This window comes from Malania oleifera, chromosome 2 (assembly GCF_029873635.1).
Source record: "Malania oleifera isolate guangnan ecotype guangnan chromosome 2, ASM2987363v1, whole genome shotgun sequence".
In the NCBI taxonomy this organism is placed as follows: domain Eukaryota; kingdom Viridiplantae; phylum Streptophyta; class Magnoliopsida; order Santalales; family Ximeniaceae; genus Malania; species Malania oleifera.
The window spans coordinates 513,305-540,522 of NC_080418.1; the positions used below are offsets into that span (position 1 = coordinate 513,305).

At 35.1% G+C, this 27,218-nt stretch overlaps 1 protein-coding gene across 6 annotated transcripts in view; it reads left to right on the forward strand.

Annotated features, from left to right (window-relative positions):
- Positions 1-12,701: 12,701 nt before the first annotated feature.
- Positions 12,702-27,218, forward strand: part of LOC131148999 (ABC transporter B family member 25, mitochondrial) — a 140,528-nt gene continuing 126,011 nt past the window's right edge. For 4 of the 6 annotated variants that reach the window (XR_009135107.1, XR_009135108.1, XR_009135106.1 and 1 more), the window contains exons 1-5: positions 12,702-12,829; positions 12,971-13,283; positions 13,397-13,618; positions 13,751-13,937; positions 17,268-17,329. Coding sequence is in view for 3 of the 6 variants with exons in the window: in XM_058099015.1 (XP_057954998.1) it covers positions 12,723-12,829; positions 12,971-13,283; positions 13,397-13,618; positions 13,751-13,937; positions 17,268-17,329 (891 nt within the window). In the remaining 3 variants the exon portion in view is untranslated. Of the gene's footprint in view, positions 12,830-12,925; positions 13,284-13,396; positions 13,619-13,750; positions 13,938-17,267; positions 17,330-27,218 lie in introns of all 6 variants that reach the window. The other 2 variants (XM_058099016.1, XM_058099017.1) reach the window with 2 other exon arrangements.

Sequence of the window (27,218 nt, forward strand, 5' to 3'; positions counted from 1 at the left end):
ATGAGAATTTGCCTTACCCCAAGAGATATGCCTACATTGCTCCTATGACAAATCCACTTCAGTAGAAATGTCGGTGGCGGAGAATGGAGTCTAGTAGTATTTTCAGATTTTCAATTGGGTGAGAATCCGCAGCAAAATTGTAGAGAGAGAAGGAGTGGAGAGCATGAGTGTGAGAGCCTGAGAGTGTTTTTTTTTTTTTTTCCCCTTTCCTTCCCGTTCTACCGCGTGAATTTTTTTTTTTTCTTCCCTCTCTATTTGTTCTAGGAAGCTTAGCCACTAAGCTTTCTTTTTTTATTTTTCTTTCCTTTATACCTTACATTTTAATTTTATATACTTATATATATATAAAATTTATCCTTATATGTATTTAAGTATATATACAAATATATATATATATATATATACCTACAATCCTCAAATTTCTTAATTTAATTAATTTTCTAAATAATAATTAATTAATTAATAATAATAAATTTATTTTTTTGGTCGTTACACTAGATCATTTTTCTGGGCAGCTTTAATCCTTTCCTGTCGAGTAGGTTGCACCGCTAAACTAGCAATACAAGCCAGAGAACCACTTTCGACCAACTCTATATCGAATCTTTTCAGATCCATCATGATCGGATACTGGATCTTCATAGCTACCAACGCTGGTCCCACAGATTTCCTGCTCAAAACATCAGCTACCACGTTCGCCTTCCCTAGGTGGTAACTGATAGTGCAGTCAAAATCTTTAATAAGTTCCAACCACCATCTCTACCTCATATTTAGTTCCTTTTTAATGAAAAAATACTTTAAACTCTTGTGATCGGAGAAAATTTCACATCGTTCATCGTACAAGTAATGCCTCCAAATTTTCAATGCGTGTACTACTACAACCAATTCAAGAAGATGGGTAGGGTAGTTCTTTTCACATTCTTTCAATTGCCTGGAAGCATACGCTACTACTCTACCATGCTGCATCAATACACAATCAAGTCCCTTCAAGGATGCATCACTATAGACAACATAACCCTCACCTCCTAACGAGATGATCAGTACTGATGCTGTGACTAGCCTCTGCTTCAATTTCTAAAAACTCTGCTCGCAACCGTCGTCCCATTCAAATTTGATGTTATTCCTAGTCAGTTGTGTTAGAGGCCCTGCTAAAGCTGAGAATCCATCAACGAAATGACGATAATAACCAGCTAACCCCAAGAAACTCCTAATCTCCTGGACGTTCTTCGGTTTAGACCAATTCACTACTGCATCAATTTTACTGTGATCCATAGAAATACCATCTCCTGAAATAACATGCCCCAAAAACACAACCTTCTTAAGCCAGAATTCATATTTACTGAACTTGACGTACAACTTCTTTTCCTTGAGCGTCTGTAAAATATGCCTCAAATGCATCTCATGCTCCTCATAGCTCCTTGAATAGACCAGTACATCATTAATAAAAACAATAACAAACTAGTCTAAATATGGATGGAAGATCTTATTCATCAAATTCATAAATATTGCAGGAGCATTCGTCAGACCAAACGACATAACAAGGAACTCGTAATGCCCATACCTGGTCCTGAAGGCCGTCTTCGATACATCTTCTGCCCTTACCTTTACTTGATGATAGCCTGATCTAAGGTCAATCTTATAATACACCCATGTACTCTAGAGTTGGTCAAACAAATCATCTATACATGATAGAGGATACTTGTTCTTGATTGTTACTTTATTAATTTCCTTATAATCTATGCACATCCTCATGGACCCATATTTCTCGATCACAAATAATATCGGAGCTCCCCATGGGGATACACTAGGCCGTATAAAACTCTTATTAAGCAAATCTTATTTGCAACTGATTCTTTAATTCTGTCAACTCTGTTGGCGCCATTCGGTAATGTGCTTTAAAGATCGGTGCTGTACTTGGAAGTAAATCAATAGGAAAATCGACCTCACAATCAGGTGGCAAATCTGATAATTCATCTAGAAATACATCTTTGAATTCTTTCACTACTGGCATATTAGTAAGCTTCAATTCATTCCCTGATCTTTCCTTCACAAATGCCACGAATCCTTGACAACCATTTAGAAGCAGTTTCTGCGCCTGAATAGCCAAAACCAACTGAGGTAGAAATTGCACTTGTGACCTTGTAAATATGAATTCTAATTTTCCTAGAGGTCTGAATATCACTTCTTTTGAACGACAATCTATACTAGCAAAATTATTTACCAGCCAATCCATGCCGAATATGACATCAAACCCATACATGTCCAGTACTACCAAATCAGCAGATAAAATTCTCCCCCAAATATCAACTGGATAGCCACAGAGCACCCTACTACACCTCACTACTGACCCGGTCGGTGTAGTCACTAATAGTTCAACATCTAATTACTGTGTTTCTACTCCACATAGTTTAATACACCTCAAAGACACATACGAGTTTATGGCCCTTGAGTCAAATAAGGCAATAACTTTAAATAAAAAAAATATTAACCATATCTGTCACCACATCGCCAATCGTCTCAACATCACCCGATGTTAAGGCAAAAATCCTGGCTGGAGCCACATTCCTCTACTAGCCTCCACGTGGCACTTGATAGCCTCCTCGAGCAGGTCTAGGACCAGAAGCAGCACTAGTCTGAGCCCGACAATCTCTTATCACATGCCCTGGCTCCCCACACCAATAGCAAATACCTCACCTGACACGACACTCCCCCGGGTATCTTTTCCCACAAGTCGGGCAAGTTGGAAGTGGCAGCATTCCCTGAAAACCACAATTCCCTATCTCTCTGCCTTCGGTCTCTGTAGTAGCCACCTCTCTTCCACGAATCACGACTAGACCCCTACTGGGATCCAGACGGCGTGGATCTCTTCCTCTGTCTCTACTCCTCAGCCTCCAACCGCTCTCCAATTTCTACTATAATGGCCCTATCAACTAGTTCAGCAAAATCCTACAACTTCAATATCTACACTTGCTTATATGTTTCGCTCCTAGGCCCTCTTTCAAACTGTCATACCTTTTTCACTTCATTTGGAATAATGTACGAGATGAAGCGAGATAGTTCAATGAACCTCGCCGCGTACTGTTGCACTGTTTTCTGTCCCTGCTTCAGATTCAGGAACTCCTCAATCTTAGTTTCCCTGGACGAGGTTGGAAAATATCTGTCAAAGAATATCTCCTTAAATTGATCTTATGTCATCTCTACAGGTACTGTCCTCTGCTACTCTAGAAGTTTCACTGTCGTTCACCATCTCTCGGCCTCTCCAGTCAATCTATACGTAGCGAACAACACCCTTTGCTCTTTGTACACTACAACACCGCAAACATTTTCTCAACCTCCTGCACCCAAGTTTCAACGACTGTAGGATCAATTCCTCCTAAGAAAGCCGGAGGATTCATCTTAATGAACTTCTTAATCAAGCTGCCATGGCCTGCTGATGGACCACCCTGTTCTCTAGAGCTCCTGGCAATTTTAGCCATGACTTGCTGTGCCACGCTGCGCAGTATGACATCTGAATCACCACTCACAGCGCTTGAGGGCCCAGCACCCTCATTCCCACTGGCATGGGCATTACTGCCACTAGGGTCCATCTTGAAAAACAAATAATTTAACTTAGAACCCCATCAGCATAACATATCATCCAACTAGTACAATATCTCCTTAATTAATTCATTACTCTGGATCTTAATTCAAGGTTCAATCCTGCAACCTAGATACCTATCCCGATGATAGTTTGCCATGGCTTTCCTGAAATCGTAACCCCAGGAAAATCCACAAACCATCACGGAAGTCCTATATTTAGACTACAAAACCAGACCTCAAATTCCCTTATCCTATACTCTGGTATTATTACTGCTGCATTCTTGAGTCTACATAACCTAGCATCCTAGGCTCTGATACCAAACTGTAACGACCTACTTAACTTACCATATAATAAAACATATATAATAAAGTCAACTTGAACTCGTGGGTATTAGGGACGCACACCTACTATACATAGCGGAAACCTAAGCAGCAGTAAAATAAATTGCATCCATCAAACTACCACATACATAATACTAGAGTCTTTTACAGTCCATCTTAGCACTGTATTTGCATACAACTTCCAAAACATCCAAAAAATAATATATATATATATATATATATATATATATATATAGTATCTCACAACAAAATCTCCTAATCCTAGTCCAAAGACTTACCCTCCTAGCGGGGTAACAACTACTGCTTCAGCGGCGTCCTTGGTCCGCCGATCTATTTGGGTTTTCTAAAAAATTATTTAAGCTGTGGGTGAGATACCTCTCAGTAAGGGAAAATAAACTAAATACAACTGTGTGGCAACATGAATAATTACTGATATAGTAGATATACAATACCTTTTTGCATATTAGAAAACATTCTTCATATCATAACTGAGTAAACATATACTTTCATAATTCTCAATAATCATACTGTTCATGAATGGTATGATATAACTTAATAATACTGTACTTTACCCACGATGTATAACTAGCGGATATCATGTATTACCCCCCATTATGGGTTGTGCGGCCCGAAGGCGGGACCCGACAATGGCTGGCTGACCACTGCCGAGTCAAAAATGTTTGTAAGTACGATGGGTCCGCCACATCTTTGTCCGGACTGTCAGGTGGACGTCTACAACTCTACACTGAAAGTCACATCGACTATCCATCTCCCACCCCCTCTACTTGCAAGGGCGGTTAACACAAGTCTAAACTGTAATAATCTGATCTATATAGCTACAGTACCGTGCTCCTGTAACTAAACTAAACTATCATCCGGGTTCTGATAACATATAATATATGATAATATAGTATTTAACATAAATGAATTGATAGCACTTTTTGAAATAACATACATCATGCGGTCTTGCGCCATTTATTTTCATATATGCGGCCTTGTGCCGAAATCATACATATATACGGCCTTGCGCCGACTATCATAATTCTTGGGAGTCCCAGCCCGGAGTATATAGTCTAGAAGGGGGTTGAATAGACTCTTTTTGCGGAATACGTATTTTTCTACAAAATAAAAACTCTTTGCAAGATACAAGAAATTATATCGCAATCTAAATATAAATCATGCACAAGATATAAAATAAAGAATGTAAGGAGAGAGAGAACAACACTAGTATTTTTACGTGGTTCGGCACCAAGCCTACGACCACGCCTTAGCACCAAGTCAAGGATTCCACAATCCACTAAAGATACTCCTTCACCGGTGGGGAAGCCTTACAACTCGAGAACAAATCCCTACACTTGGGAACAAACCCCTACTACGCTCACCAAGAGCCTTCGCTTCGGTTCACAAAGAACCTTACAACAATGGTTCACAAAAAACCTTACAAGAGATTGGAAATACAATTTAATGCTCCTTAAATGAGCCAATATGAAACACAACCAAATCCTCACTCTATTCTCTCAAGGAATGAATCTTACAAGATAAGTGAGCAAGAGAGGATTGAGCACTTGTGAAGAATAACTAAAATGCAAAGTACAAAGTGCTTAGGTTTTGGATAAAATGATATTTTTCACAAATATGATCAACAACGCTTAAAATCATGTTAATACAAGTCTAATAGCTTGTATTTATAGTCCAAGAACCTTAGGAGCCGTTAACTAGTCGTTGGGGGGAAGAAAAAATACTTTATTTGGCAAACTAGCCGTTTTCCGACTGTTGGGGCGCTTCTACCCAGAATTTGTTGACGAAATCTGAATTTCGTCAACGAGCTCCCTGAATCAAAAAAAGTGATCAACATGAAAGTTGTGGCATTTTGTCTTAACTTTTCAGGGACACCAAGATCGTCTCATTTGGACTTTTGTAGAAAAAGTTATGCCCAAAATACCGAATGGTGTTCAGGACTCAAGTTTGCACTACGGTAATGACGATTGCTTTGTTTTTCCTTATCAAAAATCATTTTAATGACTTAAAACATTCTTGGACAAAAGTATATGAAATATATTAAGTCTAATGAAGATTAAAACTTGTCCAAATGAGTTTCCTTTTAAATATAAGATATTTTAATTAATAAAACACGTTTGAAAACCCATTTTGATATCTTATATGCTTAGTATGTCCTTTTGTAATTATACTCGACTTTCTTTGAACCTTTAGGACATTAAACTTGTTTTAACACAATCGGGACTAAGTATAAAAATGTTCTTAAAACTAGGATATTAAAAACTTGTCCCTTTGAAAACATATTTGAGTTTTAGGATTCATTTGACAAACTCTTGTTTTAACTTAAAAAGTCATGAAAGGTGAGTTTGTGTTTATGTCTTTAGTGCGATCCTATAAACTCATGTGTCCTAGTATGCATGTGCTTTGTTCAACTCTTACTTAGAATTCATGTAAGAAACACACTCACAAGAGTTATAAAACGTACTACCTCACACAACCCTTATTACAAGTAATTCTCCAATTAAGCTTCCTTTGGTTGTGCTTGGGTCATTCCGAGTACGTTTCCATTTGATCTTTCCTTCTTAACGTATACTCGGTCCGATCTTTGCCTTCAATCCAATAATTCATGTACGAGTACCTATAGTAAACATGATATGCAAAGATAGGAAAACACTAGGAACAACATATAGGTTAATATCATCAAAACACATTAAACAATGATGGTGTAGCCACTAAGGCTAACAATAATCACAGCTTTGTGCCAAACATTTCATACATATCAATCTAAATAAATAATTTATTTATAATGTATTTTAAAATTATAATGTAGTACATTATTTCATAATCTCTAAAAATCACTGGAATATACTTTATTTGAAAAATTATATTGAAATCATATAATTTGTATAAAAATAATATTCATGTCACACAATGTTGAATAAAATCATACATTTTATACTGAAATCATATTTTCTGGCATTTCATACTAAAAACATACATTCTAGTGTCATAGCAGTATTTTCCCAAATATACATTTTCTCAGTAATACTTACATGCAGTTCATGTTTTCTGAACATAAATTTACTAATAATTTCATAAAAATTTTCATGGAAAAATCGTTGCTTTAGTTTATTCCCTTACCTGATAACCCAAAAGCCCTTATGTAGTTTTCGTCCAGCACCCGTAGGGTTTCCCGTTCAATACCCTGAAAACGACACCTCCTAGAACTAAACTTCAGTATTTCTCTATGAATAACATTTCCTATAACTATGGAAATACCAAATTCCAAAATAAAAGTTTTACCTTAAATCTTAGATGAATTTCAAGGTAGTCCCACCAATGATCCACTCCAGCAGATTTGTAGAGAACTGCTTCAAGAGTATCGTAGTGGCTTCAGATCGTCGAGCCAACGAGAATTTGGCCCGAAAACCTGGAGAGAAGGGAGGAGGGATGAATCGAGGAGAGAGAGAGAGAGAGAGAGAGAGAGAGAGAGAGAGAGAGAGAGAGAGAGAGAGAGAGAGAGAGAGAGAGAGAGAGAGAGGTTGGTGCGTCAAAATTCAGCCAAAAAATGAAGTTTGGGCTATTTATACACTAACCTTCGTCGACAAGCCACGTCACTTCGTCGACAATGTCAAAAAGGTAATTTGTCAACGAACTCTCACCCCTCGTCGATAAAATTCAGAATCGCCAAAACATCCTCTCGGTATCTTCTCATCGACAAGACACGTCCACGTTGATGAGTCCCTCATGTTCTCTTGTCGACAAATCCCCTATTTTCATCAACGAGGCCCTGCTTAATTACCTTCTTTAATTCCTTTTTCCTCCTTCTTCCATTATTTAAATACCATAATTCTCTGGGTCACTATAGTATGCTTGCTTGAGTGGCTACTCGTCTTTGTGTGACTGTCTTTTGTAGATTGGATCAAGCTTGGTGAGCAGTTGTTCCGTCGACGGTTTCTCTTTTTCCAGCAATAAATTGGGTACTTTATGTTGTTCTTAGTTTGTTTGCTAGCTTTTGGTTGTAATTGCATTGGTTAGCTCATTTTAATTGTAACTTTTTTGTTACTTTATTTGAGAGCTTTGGCCTCCCCCTTCGTAATATATATATATTCGTTCTTATGCCTTTAACTTTCCGTTGTAATTTTCAGAGTTTTTTCCCAGTTTATCTTTTTTTTTTTAAATATATTAAATAATACCCTATTAGGAAAATAATTTCCAGAATGACTCTCATGTAATCTCGCTGCTTGGTCCAGCGAGATTTGTTTATTTACCACGCGTCAACCCCAGCTTATGTCCCAAATAAATATCGCTGGACCAAGTAGCGAGATTTGCTTGCCACACGTCAGACAATTAACTGGTCTACCATTTAAGTCTCATTGCTTGGTCCAGTGAGATTTTAACAAATCTCGTTGGACCAAGCAGCGAGATTGACTGTGCATTTATTTATTTTTTATTAATAATTCAAAGTATATCATTTTCAAAAATCTTTTTGACTATAATTTGTAACATGGATTGTTTTAATTTTTTGTGTTCTCCTTTTTTTATTTAGTTATTATAGTAATAATAAATTAAAATTTTGGAGCGTAGAATCATTTAATAATTTAAATTTTCACATAGAATACATTTAATTTTTTAATTTAATTAAAAATATAAATGTATGTGAAACATGTGAATGTATACTAATAACAATCACAAGTAAATAGTGCCAAAACTATTTAATGATCCATAATTTCACTTACATTTTCACATGTTATTGAGGTGGGATAATTAGAGTTATTTACGCCTCTTAACCCTATATGTCAATTGTAATTATTTTACTACTTGATTTAATTTGCAGGGGACCACAATGCCCACACATTATCATGTGTTGTTAGATGAGGTTGGTTTTTCTGCAGATGACCTGCAGGATCATATTCAGTCATACGTCATATGTGTAAGTAGATTCGGGCAATTGTAGCTACTGAAATGATGGTTATTGAATAGTTTTAATTTAAAATAATCTTATTATTAGTGTATATTTATAATGTATGACTGATATATTGTTGACTAGTGACTCCCATTGCCCATATTCATTCATGCACTTTGAGTTATTTATTTGTTGTTGAACCAATATTCTATAATATGAATAATATCAAGTAAGTATTGGAGCTCAAAATTTGATATACATATCCGCCTTACAACTTACAAGGTCATGTTCTGGTAACTAATTCTTAAAATATAATTAATTTATCATTAATGTAAAAAAAATAAATTTTAAATTTATCATTTCTTTGTTACAAAACTTAAATTATAATTTTCCTTTGTTGTTGAACCAACTTTCTATAATATGAATAATATAATTTAGCGTGGTCTGTGTATCCAATTATATAAAGAATCATTACTGTAAAAATTTCGGCAAAGTCTCATTTTAAAATTGACTATATCCCATCCACGCACCTTTTCAAAGAAAACATTTATCATATACAAACGATACCACTATGTTCACAACTTTCATACACATTCAACGTATCAAATAACTATAAAAATTTTGGCAGAGTCTCCTTTTAAAAAATGACCATATCTCATCCACGCACCTATTCAAAGAAAACATTTTTCGTATACAAACAATACAAGTATGTTCACAACTTTCATACACGTTCAACGTATCAAATAACTGCCTATCCACAGTGACACCCATTTGAGAAATGATTTCGACATATAACTGCACAGTTAAATATGTTGGACCTACGCAGTGTGCATCCAACACAATGCGCAGACCATAATCATTAGATATGAGAACAGCGTCGTAGAAGATTGTATTATTGAACCCTTGCAAAAGGTAACTTGCGGTCACCCGCAATGCATATTGATCTGAATCAATATGCAAATATTTGTATATCTTCGTATACAATTTATTTAATTTACACCTACGCCCAATTTGAATTGGTTGAACCGGCTAAGTACTATAATTAACACCTTCTACTCTAGTGATAATTCCCCCCCCCCCCATATGCACCAACATTGTCACCGGAATACTGCTTGAGTTTACTGCCTTTTAGAGTGACCCTCGGGATATAGTAAAGACCTACGAAAAATAAAATTGTATATATAAGCACATCGCACAAGACATAGGTTCATTTATGCTAGGCTAATCAACTATAATAAAGACTCAATTCATTATGCATTAATCCTTTAAAATAAAGTTCAACATGCAACATTTGTTAAGGATGCGGGCACATGGTTGTCCTCATCTGTTAAACTCATAAATTACCTTAACTATCTACCTCTCATAAGGATACCTGCATACGCATGATGATAAATCTTAACCATTTACCTTGACAAAGAAACTCACATTCCCATAATGGAAAGAAGTAATTAGCCATGTCCAAACAAAGGGAATCTATGTCTTTAACATAGTTATGAAAAAAGGAACCAAATAACAAAAATAGGGTAAGTTCACGAAGTATAGATAGATTCACTCTCTCCATTTTTCCCACTCTCTCTCTTTCACACTTTGACCTGAGAACTATTGGCTAACTTAGGCATCAGAAAGATCTCCCCGATACCATGAGGATCTCACAAGAGCCTAATCTTAATTTTTATAGATTAGAAGTGAAAAAGATTCTTCACTAGCCTTCAACTTAATCAACATCTGAAGTGACAATTTATTTTAAGCATCAAAAGAATTGGCGACTGCATTGGGGATGGCATAGTCATCCCTACAACCTCAAATATGCAGTCAACAAAACCAAACAAATATGCTTTCAAAGAAGAAAACCAACCTCCTGACTGAGTCACTTGAAGTTGGGTAGGTGGTCCTCTACACCCCACACCATCAAAACTAGTGACTCACGATCAATTCACCTCATTCCAAAGGAGGATTGAAGGGATCCTCGAGGAGATTCTTCAAAACCAATAAGCACCGTCACCACATCACATGACCACTATGGCTCCAAGAAGAGAAGAAGAATTGTTGGTCGGCCCAGTTCCTCCAATAGTAGTTGTTTCAATAAAAGAGCATTTTGATGAAACGAACATGACAATAGGTTACTCCTCAATCATCAATGAAAAGTTTAAAGAGATGAATGAATGGTTCAAGATGGCCAAAGAGATGCAAAAATAATATTTACAACAATAATCTTGTTATTAATGTATATTTAAATATTTTCTATTAAAAAATAATATAAAATTATTATTTTTAATTAAAAATAATCTTGTTATTAATGTATATTTACAGCATATTATTATGATATTAAATTATGATAAAAATAAATATTACTAATTAAAGTCAACATATTAATTTATTTAATGTTTATTTAAATTAATAAATAGTTCTTGTTCAATCCAAAATTGAATTATAATAACTAATATGTCATAATACATAGTAAAATAATATATAGCCATTTTAAAATATATTTTGAATAAAAATAATAATACTTTTATAATTAGAAACTTAAAAGCTAATTATTTTAATTTTTAATGAAAATTTAATTATTTTCTATTAATTAAAATAATATAATATTATTTATTAATTAACAATAATCTTATTAATTAAATTAGTATTTTTAATTTTTAATATTAATTTAAATTAATAAATAATTCTTATTCATCATTACATAATTGAATTAAGTTTCATTAATAATTAATATATTATAATATATAATAAAGTAGTATATGATTATCTTCAATCATATAATATATAACTTTTAAAATTTTATATATTACACACAAGTTTTATAAATGCTATATAATTTGGATAAATTTATCAATATTTGTCAATTATGTTGAACAAATAATATAAAATAATGTGTTCAATTTTTAAACCATTTGTAAACCCTTTCAATGTTAAACTAATTTATTAATTAAAAATTTTCCAATCTGCCTAAGTAGAAGACAAACTACGAATCATCAATCACATGATAAAACAAAACAATACAAAAAAAATTTGTGGGAGCAGAATTTGTGAACATGCATTTAGAAATAAAAATGCAAATATATCAAAGAAGAGAAAGATGATTCTGTAAATATGCAGAATGATTATATAATTCAAACATGCATCTCGTTTTTGTTAGGATACTTCGGCATACATGCAACATCATAGAAAGTAAATTTCAAATACAAAAAAAACCTTCTTAAACTTGGACGTTTCCAAACGAAGCCTTCAAACAGCAAATTGAAAGACACAGTAACACTTTTAGCAATCCAACTAAAAAACTCTTCGATCAAAGAAATGAATTTCAATTTTATCAAGCAATCGGTGGAAATCCACTTAGCCCATCTCCTTGAGTTTATATAGCTATTCCTCAACATTAGGCAGCCTCCTGACGAGCAACAGTCACCTGCAACCTGCAACACATCCGGCCTCTGCTGCTCTCTGCCTTAGCAATGGTCACCTGCTCCTTTTCGTCTCTTTGCAACGTTTGCGTAGCCGTAGGACCCTGCTCTCTGTTCACGCACAAAATGGAAAAAAGGAAGGGTTGTGTAAGGGACGAAGCAAATCTCGCTGGATGAACCAACGAGATTTGCCACGCATCGAACGCCGGATGGATGGGCGCATTAGTATTTCGAAGCAATCTCGTTAGATGAATCAGCGAGATTTGCTACACGTCTAACGCTGGATGGATGAGCCAATAAAAATGTTGCTAGATGAATCAGTGAAATTTACTATGTGTCTAAAGCAGCATCATTAGTGCATAGTAAATGTGGCTGCTTGCTGCAATGAGATTTTAAAAAAATTTTACTGTACCAAGCAGCGAGTTAGAGTCATTACCAAGCATAGAGTTAGAGTGATTATGAGAATTCCGGGAAAAAAACTCAAGTTTCAACCTATGATTATTTGCTCCATTTTATACTTCCGTATCCTTACCATGGTAGCGTCGAACACGGTTGGGTTTGATCCTCTTTGCTCAAACAGTGGGTCGTCTCGCGGAAAGAGGTACTGTGCATTTTTAAGTTTCCGGGCTTGTGTCTGTCGGTTTGGATTGGTGTCCAATGTCCATTATTCTTTGGTTTGTAATCCGGGAGCGTGCAGTCCTGTCTAATTTCCTGGAATCGGTTTATTCCGTGCGAGTTGAAGAATGCTAGCTGCTGCTGCTGCGACGAGGTACATCACGAGTCCTGGCGAGGTATTTCGTAAAGGAGATGCAATGATCTCTCTAAACGCCATTTCCTCAGCACAGCGTAATTTAGTTGCAAGCCGTCTCCGCTATGGCATTGGCGAGCGATACTACTTCGGGAATCAGGCTGTAAACAGAAAATCTGCGTATCCCTGGACTGTCAAGAGAACCCGCAATTTGTTCGGACATCTCTATGGGTTTCTGCCGGATTGTTCTCGCTCCTCGTCCTCCTCCTGCTCTTCTGGAGGGACCAAGGTGCCTCACCGAGAACCGGTTAGTAAATACCTCCACTACCTCCGTCCCCCCCGCCCCCCGGCTCGTGCTCTTGCGCGTGCGCGCTCTTTCTAACTTTGAAACTTCTGTTTTAATTCAAAACATGCGAACAGAGTTGGATGCCTAACGGGTACGCTTTCTTCTCAACGTCATCAATAAATGATGCGGCAAAGCAGGTTGGCAGCCGAAATCAGACTACCGCAACTGCAAAAGGTGAACAGCAAGTTGCTGACATGAAGATTCTCCGCACCCTCACCAAGTACTTGTGGTTGAAAGATAACCTAGAATTCCGTCTCAGGGTCATCATGGCCTTGGGCTTTTTGATTGGGGCCAAGGTGAGTATGGTCTTGTTCTTCAATTCTAGAGAGTTTTTGTTCGATTCCGGTGTGTGGATGTTATCTTCTTCTTCATAAACGTTCTCATCATCTGGGTTTTAAATATTAATAATTTGTATTTTTATCATTCAGGTTCTAAACGTTCAGGTGCCTTTCCTGTTCAAGCTTGCCGTGGATTGGTTATCTACAGCGACTGGGAATGCTACTGCTCTTGCTTCCTTTACAACAGCCAATTCAACAGTTTTGGCTCTTTTCGTCAGTCCTGCAGCAGTTTTAGTTGGATATGGAATAGCACGGACTGGGGCTTCTGCCTTTAATGGTATTTACAATTGAAGAAATATCTGAAGCTTATCTACATTTAATTTAGCTCGATTCCAATTTCATTTGGACCTCGAAAGCCATGCTCCGTCTTGTAACGAAATTGAACCACTTTTCAGATATATGTTCCACTTTGTGTTAGTCTAGATTGCCAAACTAGTTTTCTTCAGTTTTTCCTCTATATTTGTGTATACAACAAGAAGAACAACAAACCAAGCCTTAAATCCCGCTAGTTGGGGTGGGCAACATGATTCCTTTTCCGCCAATTTATGCGATCACAAATTCAAGGCTATTAAATACTTATTATCTCATTCAGAGTTATTTTAGATCTACCCATATCCATTCTACTACCCCTAACAGTAACTAACTCACTTTTCCTCACTAGTGCACTATGTGGTCTATATTACAGGTGTCCAAACCATTTGAGTCGTTCCTCCCTTATCTTATCTTCTATAGGAGTTATGCCTAACTTATTGGGAATATGTTCATTTTTTAATTTATTTTTAACATTATACCACTCATCCATCTTAGCATTCTCATCTCGGCAGCTGTTACTTTTTTGAATTTGTTGTTTCTTAGTCAGCTAACATTCTAATCCATATAGTATAACTAGTCTAACAACTGTCCTATAAAACTTCTCTTTTAATTTTAATGCTATTCTATGATTACACAACACACTCAAAGCACTTTTTCATTTTACTCAACTTGCTTTAACTCTATGCATTATGTCTTCTTCAATTTCTCCTTCAACTTGCATCATAGATCCAAAATATTGAAATCTACTAGTGCTATTGATTTCTTCATCATCAAGTTTAACTTTGTCTCTAATATTCCTCCTACTATGATTGAAATTACATTTCATATATTCCATCTTATTTCTACTTAGTTTAAAACCTCTACATTCTAAAGCTTCTCTTCATAAGTCTAATTTAGATTCTACTCCACCCCTACTTTGATCAATCAAGTCATATCATTTACGAACAACATATACTATGGAACCACATTTTGGATACTCCTAGTTAGTTCATCCATCACTAAAGCAAAAATATAAGGGCTCAAAGCGAATCCTTAATGTATACCTATTGTGATTGGAAATTCCCTATTCTCTCCACCTATAGCCCTCACACTAGTCATTACTTCACCGTATATATCCTTAATGACATTAGTATAACTATTACATATACTTTTTTTTTCTAAACCCACCATATAACTTCCCTAGGTACACTATCATATGTTTTATTAAAGTTGATAAATACCATATGCAAGTCCCTTTTATTTTTTCTAAACTATTCCATTAATCTTCTTAAAATATATATAGCTTTTGTAGTAAATCTCCTATGTATAAAATCAAATTGATTTTTTGAGACCTTCATTTTTAACGTTAATCTTTGTTCAACTACCCTTCCCCATAGTTTCATTATATGACTCACAAGTTTAATTCCATGATAGTTATCACAATTTTGAATATCTTTTTTTTTTTTTTTGTATATAGGTATTAAAGTGCTTTTCCTCCATTCATCTACCATTGTCGTAGTTTTTATAACTGTTGAATAATTAGGTACAATGAAAGACCTAACTTCAATGATAGGTCTCTCCTTCTATTTATAATATATGTCAAGTACAATACCAATGACCATAATACTCTTACTAACTCACACTCATTAACATAACTCTTACACATAATAATAATAATGCTAAATGACTAAATAACTATTAACACTCCCCCTCAAGATGGAACATATATATCATATGTTCCTAGCTTATACAAATGAATTTCGCACGAGCACCTCCTAAGGCTTTAGTGAATAAATCAGCAAGCTGAAACTCAGACTTCATATGAATGGTTGTAATGAGTTTTTATACAAGTTTCTCTTGAATAAGGTGGCAATCAACTTCAGTGTTCTTTGTTTGCTTATGAAAGATTGGGTGGAGGCAATATGAATAGCAATTCAATTATTACACATCAACTCCATAGCCTGACAATGTGAAAAACCTAGTTCTTTCAACATTTTCTTCAACAAAACAAGTTTCACATGTAGTGTGCACCTTCACCCTATACTCCAACTCAACACTTGACTTGACCACCATAGTTTATTTCTTACTTTCCCAAGATACCAAATTAGTACCAACAAAGATACAGTCTCTAGTTGTTGATATTCGGTCGGAAGGCGACCCAATTTGCATATGTATATCCCTTAATGAGTGTGGCCCCAATCCTGATATTAGAGGTCTCTTCTTGGTGCACATTTGAGATATCTCAAAAATGCGGATTACTGCATCTTTGTGACGTGTTCTCGAGGAATTGAGAAATTGACTCACAAGTCACAACACTTATGAAGGGTATATCTAGTCGAGTGACTCAACTTTCCAACAAGTCTTTGGTACTGTCTTGGGTTGGGCAACAAATCACCCATATATGACATTAACTTACTATCGGGATCCATGAGTGTATCAACAGGTTTGGATCCCAACAGTCGCATCTCATCTCAAAGATCAAGAACATATTTCCTCTGTGACAAGACAATTATTGTACGAGATCTTGATACTTTTATACCCAAGAAGTACTTCAATAGTCCCAACTCCCAAGTCCTTTGTTTGAAACTTAGTTTGCAAGATATGCTTTAGTCTTTGAATACTTTTATCCATATAATTAGCCATATAATTCCATAATCACCTAGGCATGTTAAATAAAATTATTTAACATGTCCAAACTATTAACAATAACCATGTTAAATAAAATTAGCCATATAATTCCATAATCACCTAGGCATGTTAAATAAAATTATTTAACATGTCCAAACTATTAACAATAACCATGTTAAATAAAATTAGCCATATAATTCCATAATCACCTAGGCATGTCCAAACTTCAATTGGGATGTTATCCAGTCTCCTATTACTTTTCTATTTTTCATCTTTTTTAGTGCAAACTTAACTTCGTTAACTCTAATTTTGCGAATTAGTCTCATTTTAGCCTTTCCCCATTTGTCAATTCTACGTTTAAGCCTTCCACCTGGTTTTCATTAAATAGCTTACTTAGGTAACTTCACCATCTTTCCTTTATGTCTTCTTCCTTAACTAAGACAATACCATCCTCACCTTTGACCTTGTAAAGAATGAGGCAAAAGAAAGGAAAAGACTTGAAAATGCCCAAGTGCCCCTTTCCCTTTTAAAGCAAATTTCATTAATTTCATTTCCTTTCCCTTAAACTCTCTAAAAAGCAGACCAAGATTTAGCACTTTGACCTTTTTTCAAGTTTTTTTAATAATTACTTTTAAAAAATTGCCAAGAATATTATGCTTATAATTTGATGCAAATATCGTTGTTGCAGAATTGCGAACTGCCGTGTTTTCTAAGGTAGCATTGCGGACAATTCGATCAGTGTCTAGGAAGGTATGAGGCTGCCATTTGTTTATCTTTTATCATTTGAGATCTGCTCAAGGTCTTGGGGCACCACAACAAAATCCGGAAAGGGGGAAGAGAGTTAATTAGCAGAGTTATCCTTGATATCTTTGTTTCTTCACGGATCTAAAGTAGGGGCAGTGGATAGTGTTTTGCTGAGGAGTATTTTGGGAGTCTAGGTCTAGAGATAGGGTGTTTTGCCCTTCCTTTGGAGCGATGGGTAGGAGTGGAGGGGGAGGAGATTATGGAATTGTGTCATTGGGTATTTTTCTTTGTCTCTACTATTAGAAGTGAGGGGTTTTGGGGATTGGCGGTTTATATCACGTTGTGGTTCATATTAATTTACATTAAAAGAGATGAATTAATTTTTAATTTTTATTAGTAATTTAGTTATATTGCTCACATTGAAATTTTATTAAAAAAAATGAAATCTGTAAATTTTTTTTTTGTAATTGTTAATTTAATATATATTATGTGAGATTGAAAATTATTTATAATGTTTTTTCGTATATTTTTCAATGTTGATATTAAAAAAAGGTTGCATTTTTGATGGACATTGTCCTCTTCATTTACTTTTCAAATTGTTGAAAGACTAATGGATTTTATTTATTTATTTAAAAAAAGGGCAAAAGACACTCTCCTCCCCTAAGGTTTGGCAAAAAGACAAGGACCTCCTTTAGATTTCAAAAATTCCATTGACTTCCCCTGAGGTTTCAAAAATGCTGTAGACCTCCTCTGAGGTTTGCCAAAAAGACACAAATTTCCCCTCAAAAGACTTGTCTTTTTTGAAAAATACAAGGGGAGGTTTGTATCTTTTTGACAAACCTTAGGGGAGGTCTTTGAAATTCTTGAAACCTCATGGTAGGTCCTTGGAATTTTTAAAACCTCTGGGGAGGTCAGTGTCTTTTTGCCAAACCTCAGGTAAGGTTAGTGTCTTTTGTCCAAAAATAAAAAGTGAGTCACTAGAGTTAATCTCATAACTTGTGTATGAAATTTGAACTATTATGCATTTATTATTGTTATTATTATTATTATTATTATTTTTTTTTTAATATTCTATATTCCATCCTATGAGGCAGTTCAAAATGTGCTGCAATGCAATGTAGCACACAAACTAATCTACTTCAAATAAGTTGCTTATGTATAACACCTCTTAAGTAGCGTACCCCATTCCCCTACCCATACAACGACCCAAAACACCAATAACCATGCTATAGACTGATTAGCTAGGTTACATACTGGTCTTCACAAAATCTTGGCGAATTTTGTTGAAGAGGCTTTGTGAGGAGTTATGGGTGCAATTATTGTGGAATAGCTCACCTTCATTATTAGATGCTGTTTTGGTTGCAATTGAGTGGTGGAGGATGTGAGGAGGAGGGAAGGGAGGGGAGTTTCTAGACTACATAATGGCGAAGAAGGGATTTGGAGGTCTGAAGGAAATGGGTGTAAAGGGTGTTTATTCACAGTGACTATGTGAGTTATAGTGAATGGCCAGCCTAGGGAGTAGTTTAAGGCTTCTAGGGGGCTGAGGCAAGGGGACCCTTCTCCCCCTTTTGTTTCATGTTAGTAGTTGATGTGTTGAGTAGGATGATTGGGCATTCTAAAGGTGTTCTGTGATTCAGGGCCTTAAAGTAGATAGGGAAGCTGCTTTTGCCTCCCAACTTACATTTTTTCCCCCCTCGAAGATAGTGTTGTGAAATTTTGAAAACTTTTCACGTTAATGTTTTTTGAAAAAGTTTCAAGATTGAAGATCAACACGTCTAAGAGGGGAGGTGGCAATGCAGCTTTGGATTGCTCTTTTTTCTTACAGGGGAGAAGAGTGGGTGGCACTGCGGAAGGTAGGAGAGCTTTCAACAGTTAACTATGGGGGCTTTGGAAAAAAAAGAGGATAGAAATGGAGTGCTCTTTGGAGCATGGCAATTTTTGCCATTCTTTGGACCTTATGGATTGGAACGAATGCTAGAATTTTTAGAGTTCAAACAACTTGCTCACAACTACTACGGGATAGAGTAATTTTCCTCGCTTCCTTTTTAGATGCACTCTCTCAGGTCTCTTTTTTGGGGTTTATCACTTTTTGATCACATAAGGGATGGAAGGCAGCACTTTTGTTATTAAATACATGTATTTCTTCTGTATTTTTTCAGTTTTTTTCTGATCTGTGGATCTTTGGTGAGGACTCCTTGTTCTCCAGCTCCAAGACTTGTAATCTGCTTTAAAGGTGAGTTCGAGGTTTTCTCCATTTTTGCTCATTGCAACCATTTTTGACTTGCCTTTGACTTATTTGGGTCTTCTGGTGGCAGTCCCAATTCATCTACTCTTTTGGGATCCTTTGGTGAAGTGAAATGGGGAGTAGACTGAAGGGCTAGAAGAGGGCTTGTTTATCCTTAGGAGGACGAATTACTCTCATTAATGCAGATTTTTTAATATTCCTGTTTATTTTCTCTCTTTTTAAAGATTCCTGTAAGTGTGGCCATTGCCTTGCAGAGGGTTATAAGGGATGTTTTGTGGTCTGGTATAGGGGAATGGAAAAGGGATCATCTTGTTTGCTTTGATAAGGTTGGATGACCTAAATCTGAAGGAAGTTTATTAGGGTGATAAGCTCTCTCACTATGAACTCTCTCTTTCTATTGCCCTTGCGCAAAGTCTATCCTAAAATTTGTCTCTCCTGCTGTACATTATGTTTGTGTTAGATCATGATACTAGGGACTCATTCAATCCAGATGGGAAATCCTTTTATTTGAGATTGCATAAGGTGGCGAAGGTTCTTACTTTCTTTGTTCTTGAAAAAAGTAAGGTGCACAATAGGTGGGTGAGGTTATCATCATTGCAGCAAACTATTTCTTGGATGGCTTGTTCGTGTTGCTTCTTGGAAGTTTGGAAAAGGGTTTTCAAAGCTTTTGGGTGGGCTCTGTGACTTATTGAATGGTGATTCGTGCAATGAGGTTAGGGAAGTTTTTGGAGTTAGGGCATTGTTGTAGAGGTAAGAGGCTTCTTGTCTTTGTTCCTGAAGGTTCTAAAGGTGATAGTTGGCATTGATTTTTGTGGGGGGGGGGGGGGGGGAAGAGTGCAATGGTGAGATCTCTTCTTCCTAGTGCTGATGGTAAAGGCAGTGACAAAATTAGCGACAATCATTCTTGGACTCAACTGGTCTTGCAGAGAAATGAAGTTGCGGAGATGGTGTCTAAATAGTGTGTTGGAGGATGGCATGTTAGCAGATTATAAGCAGGTTTGACTGTGGGCGGAACATGCAAGGGAGTCCTTGGGCTTTCATCGCAGGGAGCAAACAAGGACGAGTTAATGTTGAGGATGGCTAGGGTTTTGGATGGGGACTGGGAGTCAAAGGTTCCAGAGTGGGCTATAATAATTCAGGGACATCATCTCATCTTTTTTTTGCATTGTGATATTGATTGGAGGGTTTGGAACAAGTTTTTTGGTGTTTTTGGGAGAAAGTTGGTTTTGTCTAGTTTTGCTGTATTGGTGGAGGAATTTTTGGCTATTTCATTTTTGGGTTTTGGAAAGACTTCATTATGGAAGCGTGGTATCCTTGCATTGTTGGGGGGTTGATGGCTGGAGCATAATGCATGGGTGTTTTCTGGAAGAAGTTGAATTGGCTGCTTGTTTGGGAAAAGATTCACTGTATGGCCGTGTTGTGGTGTGTGTTTTGTTTGGATTTTTCAGGGGAGAAAGCTTTCAATAAGTACAAGATTGGAGGACTCTAATGACTTGATTTTTCCTTTTCTTTTGTTGTTTTTTAGCTTTTTTCCTTCTGGTATGTTCCATATTTTTTTGGGATGTGTCTTATTCTCCTCTATTAATGAAATCTTTCTTTTGGTATATAAAAAATTCATAATACTACCAAAATGTTTTACTTTCTCGAGCATGCTCTTTACATTGGGGTTTGCTTTATATACAACATTTTCCACATGTCGAACTAGTCCTATTCCACACTTGGACTAAATAATTTCACCAACAAAAACAGATGCTTTGTATCTTCCTGCCAATGTGTAAAACATGTCAAAAGTAGCGATCTCTTGGAAATCTCTTGGAACTTGGAAGGCTTTGCGAGGATATATATGGTCCTCCAGGTTTAACTAAAAATCTGAGGGAAGTTTTATATTTTGCGTCTCAAATGTGCAGACCCTCAGAAAGAGAATTTTTTGTTTTTTGTTTTTTGTTTTTTTGTTTTTTGTTTTTGTGAAGAACTCTCTATGTAGTGTCTAGAATCATAGACAATGATTGGAAGCTATTTGATTGGGTATTTGGATAATGGTATATCCTTCATCTTTCTCAAAGTAAAAAACTTCCTTATCCATAATTGCCTTGCAAGAACCTGTACCCATGTTCAAAGAAAAATGTTAAGATCTCAAGGAAACTTGGTTGTTGGTTTGCATCACCATGAGGAATTATTGCTATCATCATGAAGAAGAATAATAAAGGCTTGTTCCATTGAGTGGATACGATGATGGTTGCGTGACAAATTGTCTTTAACAAGAAAAGCTGACTCCTTAGGGGATGTTTGGTTTGCGACATAAAAAATATTCCCATGAATGACATTCCTAGTAATCTCATTTGTGGGGATCGTAAGCCTGCCTCATAGGAATATTTTTTTTTGGTTTGCGTTGTGAGATTCCTAGGAAAGTACACAAGGTTCCCATGTCAATGTTTGGTTCAACATGAATATTTGGTAGGTATTTTAAGAAGATGACTATTATACTCTTCACATGTGTGTAAAGAATATATGAAGAATAATTATATTTTTCAACACAAAAGCCTACTAAAAATACATAATTAGATTTATATCCTAAATTTTTTTCAACAATTATAAAATTAAAACATAATAATCGATTAACCGAAATAATTGAGGGCAACATAGTGTCTAAGTATTTAACATAATGGACATTTTAAACATTATCTAATTAAAAAATTAATTAAAATTTTCTATTAATATTTTAATTAACATTTTTAATATTTTCTAATTAACAAATTAACTAATATATGTTAATTAATATTGTTTATTGCCATTTTAGTATTTTCCAATTAAAATGTAATTAAAATATTAATTAAAAAATTAATTATTTTTAATTAAATTTTAATTGTTTTTAATTAAAAATTATTTAATTTTTAACTAAAATTTTAGAATTAATTAATTTCTAAAAAAATTTATTTATATTTTCTATTTAAAAATAATTAGTATAACAGCAACAAAACCAAACCTTAAGTCCCACTAGGTGGGGTCAACTACATGAATCATTTTTCGTCAATTTATGCGATCATGGACAATTTATTTTGAAAAATTCAAGGCTATTAAATCCTTACTATCTCATTCGAAATTATTTTAGGTCTACCCTCACCACTTCTATTGTTCCTCATAGTAACTAACTCACTCTTCCTCACTGGCATACTATGTAGCCTACGTTGCAAGTGCTCAAACTATCTAAGCCATTCCTCCCTTATCTTATCTTCTACAGGAGTTACGCCTAACTTACCACAAATATGTTCATTTCTTAGTTTATCTTTCAATGTTATACTATTCATCCATCTAAGCGTTCTCATCTTGACAACTAATACTTTTTGGATGTGTTATTTCTTAGTCGCCCAAAATTTTGATTCATACAACATAATTGATCTTATATTTGTCCTATAAAACTTCCCTTTTTTCTACGATCACAAAGCACACTTGAAGCACTTCTCTTTTTAACCCAACTTGCTCTAACTCTATGCATTTTATCTTCTTCAATTTCTCCTTCAGCTTGCATAATGGATCCAAGGTATCAAAATTTACTAGTGTTATTTATTTCTTCATCATCAAGTTTAATTTTGCTTCCAATATGTCTCGTTCTATTACTGAAATTGTGTTTCATATATTTTATCTTATTTCTACTTGTGCTAAAGTCTTTAGATTTTAAAGTTTCTCTCCATAATTCTAACTTAGACTCTACTCCACCCCTAGTTTCATCAATCAATACAATATCATCTGCAAATAACATATACCGTGGAACCTCATTTTGATACTCTTAGTTAGTTGATCCATCACTAACATAAAAAAGATAAGAGCTTAAAGCAGATCCTTGATGTATGCTTATTGTGATTGGAATTCTCTAGTCTCTTCACCTAGTCTTTACTTCATCATACATATCCTTAATGACACCACTATACCTACTACATACTCTTTTTTTTTTTTTTTTAGTTTGATTTTTTTTATTTTTATGAAAACCCACAATAGAACTTTTGTAGGTACCTGATCATATGCTTTCTCTAAGTCAATAAATACCATATGCAAGTCCCTCGTCTTTTCCCTAAACTTTTTCATTAATCTTTTTAAAAGATATATAGCTTCTGAGACATAAAACCAAATTGATTTTCTAAGGCCTTTGTTTCTAACCTAACCTTAATCTTTGTTCATTTATCCTTTCCCATAGTTTCATCGTATGACTCATAAGTTTAATTCCATGATAGTTATTACAATTTTGAATATCTCCTTTATTTTTGTATATAGGTATTAAAGTGTGTTTCCTCCTTTCATCTAACATTTTCTTAGTTTTTATAGTTGTGTTAAATAAATTTTTTAATCATATAATTTTGTTACCACCTATACAACAACACAACAAAACCAAGCCTTAGTCCCATTAAGTGGGGTCGGCTATATGAATCCTTTTCCGCCAATTTATGCGATCATGAACCATTTCTTTTGATAGATTCAAGGATATTAAATCTTACTCACTATCTCCTCCCAAGTTAATATTAGGTCTACCCGTACCCCTTCTACTGCCCCCCACAGTAACTAAGTCACTTTTCCTCATAGGTGCACTATAAGACCTCCATTGCAAGTGTCCATACCATCTGAGTCGTCCCTCCCTTATCTTATCTTCTATAGAAGCTACACCTAACGAATATGTTCATTCCTTAATTTATCTTTCAATGTTATACCACTCATCCATCTAAGTATTCTCATCTCGGTAACTTTTACTTTTTGGATATTATATTTCTTCGTCGCCCAACATTCCGATCCATATATTATAGCTGGTCTTATAACTGTCTTATAAAACTTCCCTTTCAATTTTAAGGGTATTCTACGATCACATAGTACACTTGAAGCACTTCTCCATTTTACCCAACTTGCTTTAACTCTATGCATTACATCATCTTCAATTTCTCCTTCAGCTTGCATAATAGATCCAAGGTATCGAAATCTACAAGTGCTATTTATTTCTTCATCATCAAGTTTAAGTTTGTCTCCAATATTATGCATTTCCAAATTTCAATTGGGATGTTATTTGGTCCTATAACTTTTCCATTTTTCATCTTTTTTAGTGCAAATTTAACTTCGTTAACTTTGATCTTGCGAATAAACCTCATATTTTTAGTCTTTTCCTCATTTGTCAATTGTAAGTTTAAGCCTTCTATTTTTTTTTTCTTTAAGTAGCTTACTAAAGTAACTTTCCCATCTTTCTTCTCTGTGTTATTCCTTAACTAAGACAATGTTATCCTCACTTTTTAATACATTTTACATTACCTAAATCTAGACTCTTTTTTCTCTAGCTCAAGCAAGTTTAAATATATCTCTTTCCCTTCTTTTGTATCTAATATTCTAATCCATCTATCATACAAATTATTTAAAGATCTATGTTTAGCTTCACTAACAACCTTATTTTGCACCTTTTCTTGTCTTTTTATACTTTTCACAGTTATCCATGTTTCTACATTTTTGCCATGTTTTATATCGAATTCTTTTTGTCTTTATGACTTTTTGGACATCATTGACTCACCTAAAATCTCTTTTGCTATTTTTTTAATAAAGCTAGCTATCCTACTTCAAAGAGTGTTTGTGTCTGTACCATCCTCTATATTCCAATCACCATTTTTGATCATTTTATCTTTAAATTTTATTATATTTTCTCCCTTTAGGTTCCACCACCTCGTTCTTTTACACTAGTTTATTTTTTCCTTTCTCTTCCATTTTTTAATACATATATCTAACACTAGAACTCTGTGTTGTGTGTGGTTAAACTTTCAGCTAGGATAACTTCACAATCCTTACATGATAAACAATCTACCCTCCTAGTTAAGCAAAAATCTATTTGACTTTTATTTTGTCCACTTTTGAAGGTTATTAAGTGTTCTTCTCTCTTCTTAAATCAAGTATTCATTGTAATAAAATCATATAATATAGCAAAGTCTAAGATCATCTCCCTAGGCTCATTTTGTCCCCATATCCATATCCTCTATGTATCCTCTTATAGCTTCGATTATCCCTTTCAATGTGTCCATTCAGATTTGCTCCCATGAATATTTTTTTAGTCCCTAATATGCCTTGTATAATACTATCCATATCTTCCCAAAATTTTCTCTTAAGGTTTTTTTCTAAGCTTACTTGAGGAGCATAAGCACTAAATGATATTTATTAACTCTTGCCCTAAAACCATCTTGATTTTTATAATTTTACCAACTTTATTTACATCTATAGCGCTATCTTTTAAGTTTTTGTTTGCAATAATTTCTACCCCATTCGTATGTTTTTCTTTTCCAATGTACCAAAGTTTAAATTCTGATTTATCAATTTCTCTAGCTTTCTCCCCCACCCACTTAGTCTCTTGAAGGTAGATTATATTAATTTTTCTTCTAATCATTGCATCTACAATTTCCATGGTTTTACTCGTAAGTGTCTCTATATTCCAAGTTGCTAATGTAATCCTAGTCTCTTGAACTACCTTCTTTACCTTCCCATGTCCAGAATGATGTGGGAATCCTCGCTTATTTGACACCATACATGGGAATAGAGTGTGACTATATTGTACTATAGGGGCATTATTGTGAAAAAGCTAAAATAATGAGGGCAATTTGGTTCAAAAAGTAAGATTCTCATAGGAATGGGATTCCCATGAACTTACCTATGGGGGGAGGTGGGAATAGGATGCCTATGTTTCATGGGAATTCTTTTATTCCTGGGAATGTAAACATTCTTGTCACTTTAGTCCCATGCTCAAATAAATGTGGAATGAGATGTCATGGTCATCACATTCCTTGAATCTTGAAAGATGCCGCAAAGCAAACACCCCCTTTAAACTTAATAATGAGCCTGATCTTAACCTTTAATTGCTTCCAAGGTTAAGAAAATCTAATGCTATGGGCACTATTAATCTTAGATTTGTTTGCATGATCAAGAAATCCTTATCCTATGATCACTCCTAATCTTATTTGTTTATGTCTAGATTGTCCCAGTTTTTTCTCAAGGGATGTTTCATTCTCCCTCTTGTAAATTCTTTATCTATTAATGAAATTTTCCATTGTTATAAAGATACAAGCATTCCTCTTCAACCAAATATCCCACAAAACAGCATTAAATTCCACTCTACAACTCCAAACCATCTACACTCCTACCAAACCCCATAAAGGAAGTGGTTGCAAATCTTCCGCTGAATGAGGACCTACCCAAACCTCCCCAAACATACCAATAATCTTATTCTAAACACTGAAAAAAAAAAAAAAAAAACTGTGCAAAGAGGGACGAGAAATTGATTTTGAACTATCAAAATAGAGAAAACACATGCCTAAAGGTAAAGCCTTAGAAGGCCTCCTACCCTGCAGTAGATTCTTGGTGTTAACTTTATTAAGAACAATTTACTACAAAAAAGCTCTAATATTTGAGGGAACTTTGGCCTTCCAAATATAACCATAAAGCTTAAATGACACATTTACTTGAATCAAATGATTGTAAATAGACATACAAAAAAGCTCCCGTGGGGAACGAAGAGTCCACAATCGAGTGGTGTTCCTATCAGGACAGAAACCTTGAAGCAAACCCAACAAGGCTTAGAGGTCATCCTCCTTCTTATCAAGTGACCTACAAAATTAGAAATCACAAGAAAAAGTTTCCTTGTTA